General features: G+C 49.8%; 2 protein-coding genes across 2 annotated transcripts in view; one reads left to right on the top strand and one right to left on the bottom strand.

The window, feature by feature from the left end:
• Positions 1 to 488, bottom strand: part of LOC108761334 (formin-binding protein 4-like) — a 1403-nt gene extending 915 nt beyond the window's left edge. The window contains exon 1 of the mRNA XM_018507788.1: positions 458 to 488. Within this exon, the coding sequence (XP_018363290.1) occupies positions 458 to 488 (31 nt within the window). The remainder of the gene's footprint in view (positions 1 to 457) is intronic.
• The window catches only part of PMCA (plasma membrane calcium-transporting ATPase 3), a 108194-nt gene that overhangs the window by 11690 nt on the left and 94516 nt on the right, over positions 1 to 1988 (top strand). The gene's annotated exons all lie outside the window — the stretch shown is intronic.

Below are 1988 nucleotides of genomic sequence, written 5' to 3'. Positions count from 1 at the left end.
CCGCCTTCACCTCCTCCTCCTCATCAACCCCCTCTCCCTCTTCCGTCTCCACCTCCTCACCCTCATGCGCCCCTTCCCCTCGTCGAGGATTGATTCGCCATTCCGCCCACCAGGACACGAGCCTCCACTATTTCCACTTCCCTCTTCTCTCATTCCCCCCCTCTCTCTTTCTCTCTCTTTTGTTTTCTTTTCCATTTAAATATATTTATTTCTCTCTCTCACAAATTTAGCTGTGTTTACTCTTCTCTGTCTCTACCTTTTTCTTCTCTTCTCGCTCATCCCCTCTTTATTGTCTCCCCCGTGCCATTTATCCATCCATCCATTTATCTATTCCCGCACATGTACCCTTCTTGCTCCTTGTCGCTTTACTCTTTTTCCTCCGTTCCACCCTCTTTCTCTCTCTCTCTCTCTCTCTCTCTCTCTCTCTCTGTCTCTCTTTCGCTCTCGCACGGGGCACCTCGGGGCAGCTCCTCGTCGTCGTAGACCATCGTCCACTCCCCACATCCCCACCCTCCTCGCGTCGCCCTCTCCGCTTCGCCGTGGAGTTACGAAAATTATGTAACGCGCTCGATCCGGGCGTTTCTTGTTCCGCTCTCCTTTCTCATCTTCCTCCTCTGGATATCACAGTCTGCTCCCCCACGACGCCCGTTTCTCTCTCCCCGCTGTTCCCCTCCCCTGCGTTGTACCGTTCTTCCGAACATTATTTCGGGAGTGCCAGCAGACCTGCCAGTGGACCCTGAGAGCGAGCGAGCGAGCGAGCGAGCGAGCGAGAGAGAGAGAGAGAGAGAGAGAGAGAGAGAGAGAGAGAGGGAGGGAGGGAGGGAGGGGGGGATATGGAGAGAAAGAGGGAGAAAGAGTCTCCTGCATGACGCGTGCCCCGGGATCGGGCAGGCGCATTGTCGGGGAAAACCGACTTTCGATCAGGGTACGTATTATGGAATTATTCGGAATGGATTCCGTCAGGAATTGTTCGCTTATTCCCTAGATTTCTATTGTGTTCTCCAGGGAAAGCGGAATAATTCCGATCAGAATCCATTACGAACGAATTCCGTGATGCGTGCCTTGGGAAACCGGTCGTGCCACGAGACTCGTCGCTGGCGACCGCTCGAGTCCGCGGATTCGCGGAAAATTGGCTCGCGAATCACTCCGTTCTAGACGTATACGTAATGTCGTCTAGCTTGGATAACCCGGAGGCCGTTTCGACAATTTCGAGATCTTACGTTCGTGCGAGTGACGGACGACGAAGCACCTTTGTGCCCTCCACCGAGAACAATTACTGATTTGAAAATGGACGGATCGGAAGATTCTGATTATATATCAATCAGAATTCTGATTATCTCATCTAGAATTATAATAGATTCAACCAGAAAATTCTGGTTTGTCCATTTTCAACCAGAATTCTTATTAATACAACGAGACTCTTTTCCTACACCCGAGGAAACTGTCCGATTAAACATGGACGAACCAGAGATTCTGATCGTAGCAATCAGAATTCTGGTTATCTCAACCAGAATTATAATAATAGATTCAGTCAGAAAATTCCGATCTGTCTACTTTCAACCAGAATTCCTATTAGAACAACCAAACTCTTTTCCCAGTGTCCGAATCCTCCCGAAACCTCGACTGGTCACGCGGCGCAAACGTGAACGCTGACCAGGAATGAAAGAGAGAGAGAGAGAGAGAGAGAGAGAGAGAGAGAGAGAGAGAGAGAGAGAAAGTTAATCGATACTCTATGTTTTAGAAATTTTCCATACGCGGTTTTACAAATAGGAATCATGTAACATCGATGTCAGATTGTCTTCGCAGTGCAGAGAGAGAGAGAGAGAGAGAGAGACTCAAGATTCATTCACTCACGTTAATAACATCCGTCCGGTTCGAACGGACACGCTCGACGAGTCGTCCTCCGCGCGATAAATCATGGAGTCCTGGATTTCGCGAAAGAGACGGCCGAGTCGGCTGATTTGCACGCGTGTATCGCGTGTCTCACG

The sequence above is a fragment of the Trachymyrmex cornetzi genome, unplaced genomic scaffold (genome assembly GCF_001594075.2).
Source record: "Trachymyrmex cornetzi isolate Tcor2-1 unplaced genomic scaffold, Tcor1.1 scaffold248, whole genome shotgun sequence".
Taxonomy (NCBI): domain Eukaryota; kingdom Metazoa; phylum Arthropoda; class Insecta; order Hymenoptera; family Formicidae; genus Trachymyrmex; species Trachymyrmex cornetzi.
The sequence above is the reverse complement of the archived record's forward strand: the minus strand, read 5'-3'. Positions and strand labels throughout refer to the sequence as shown.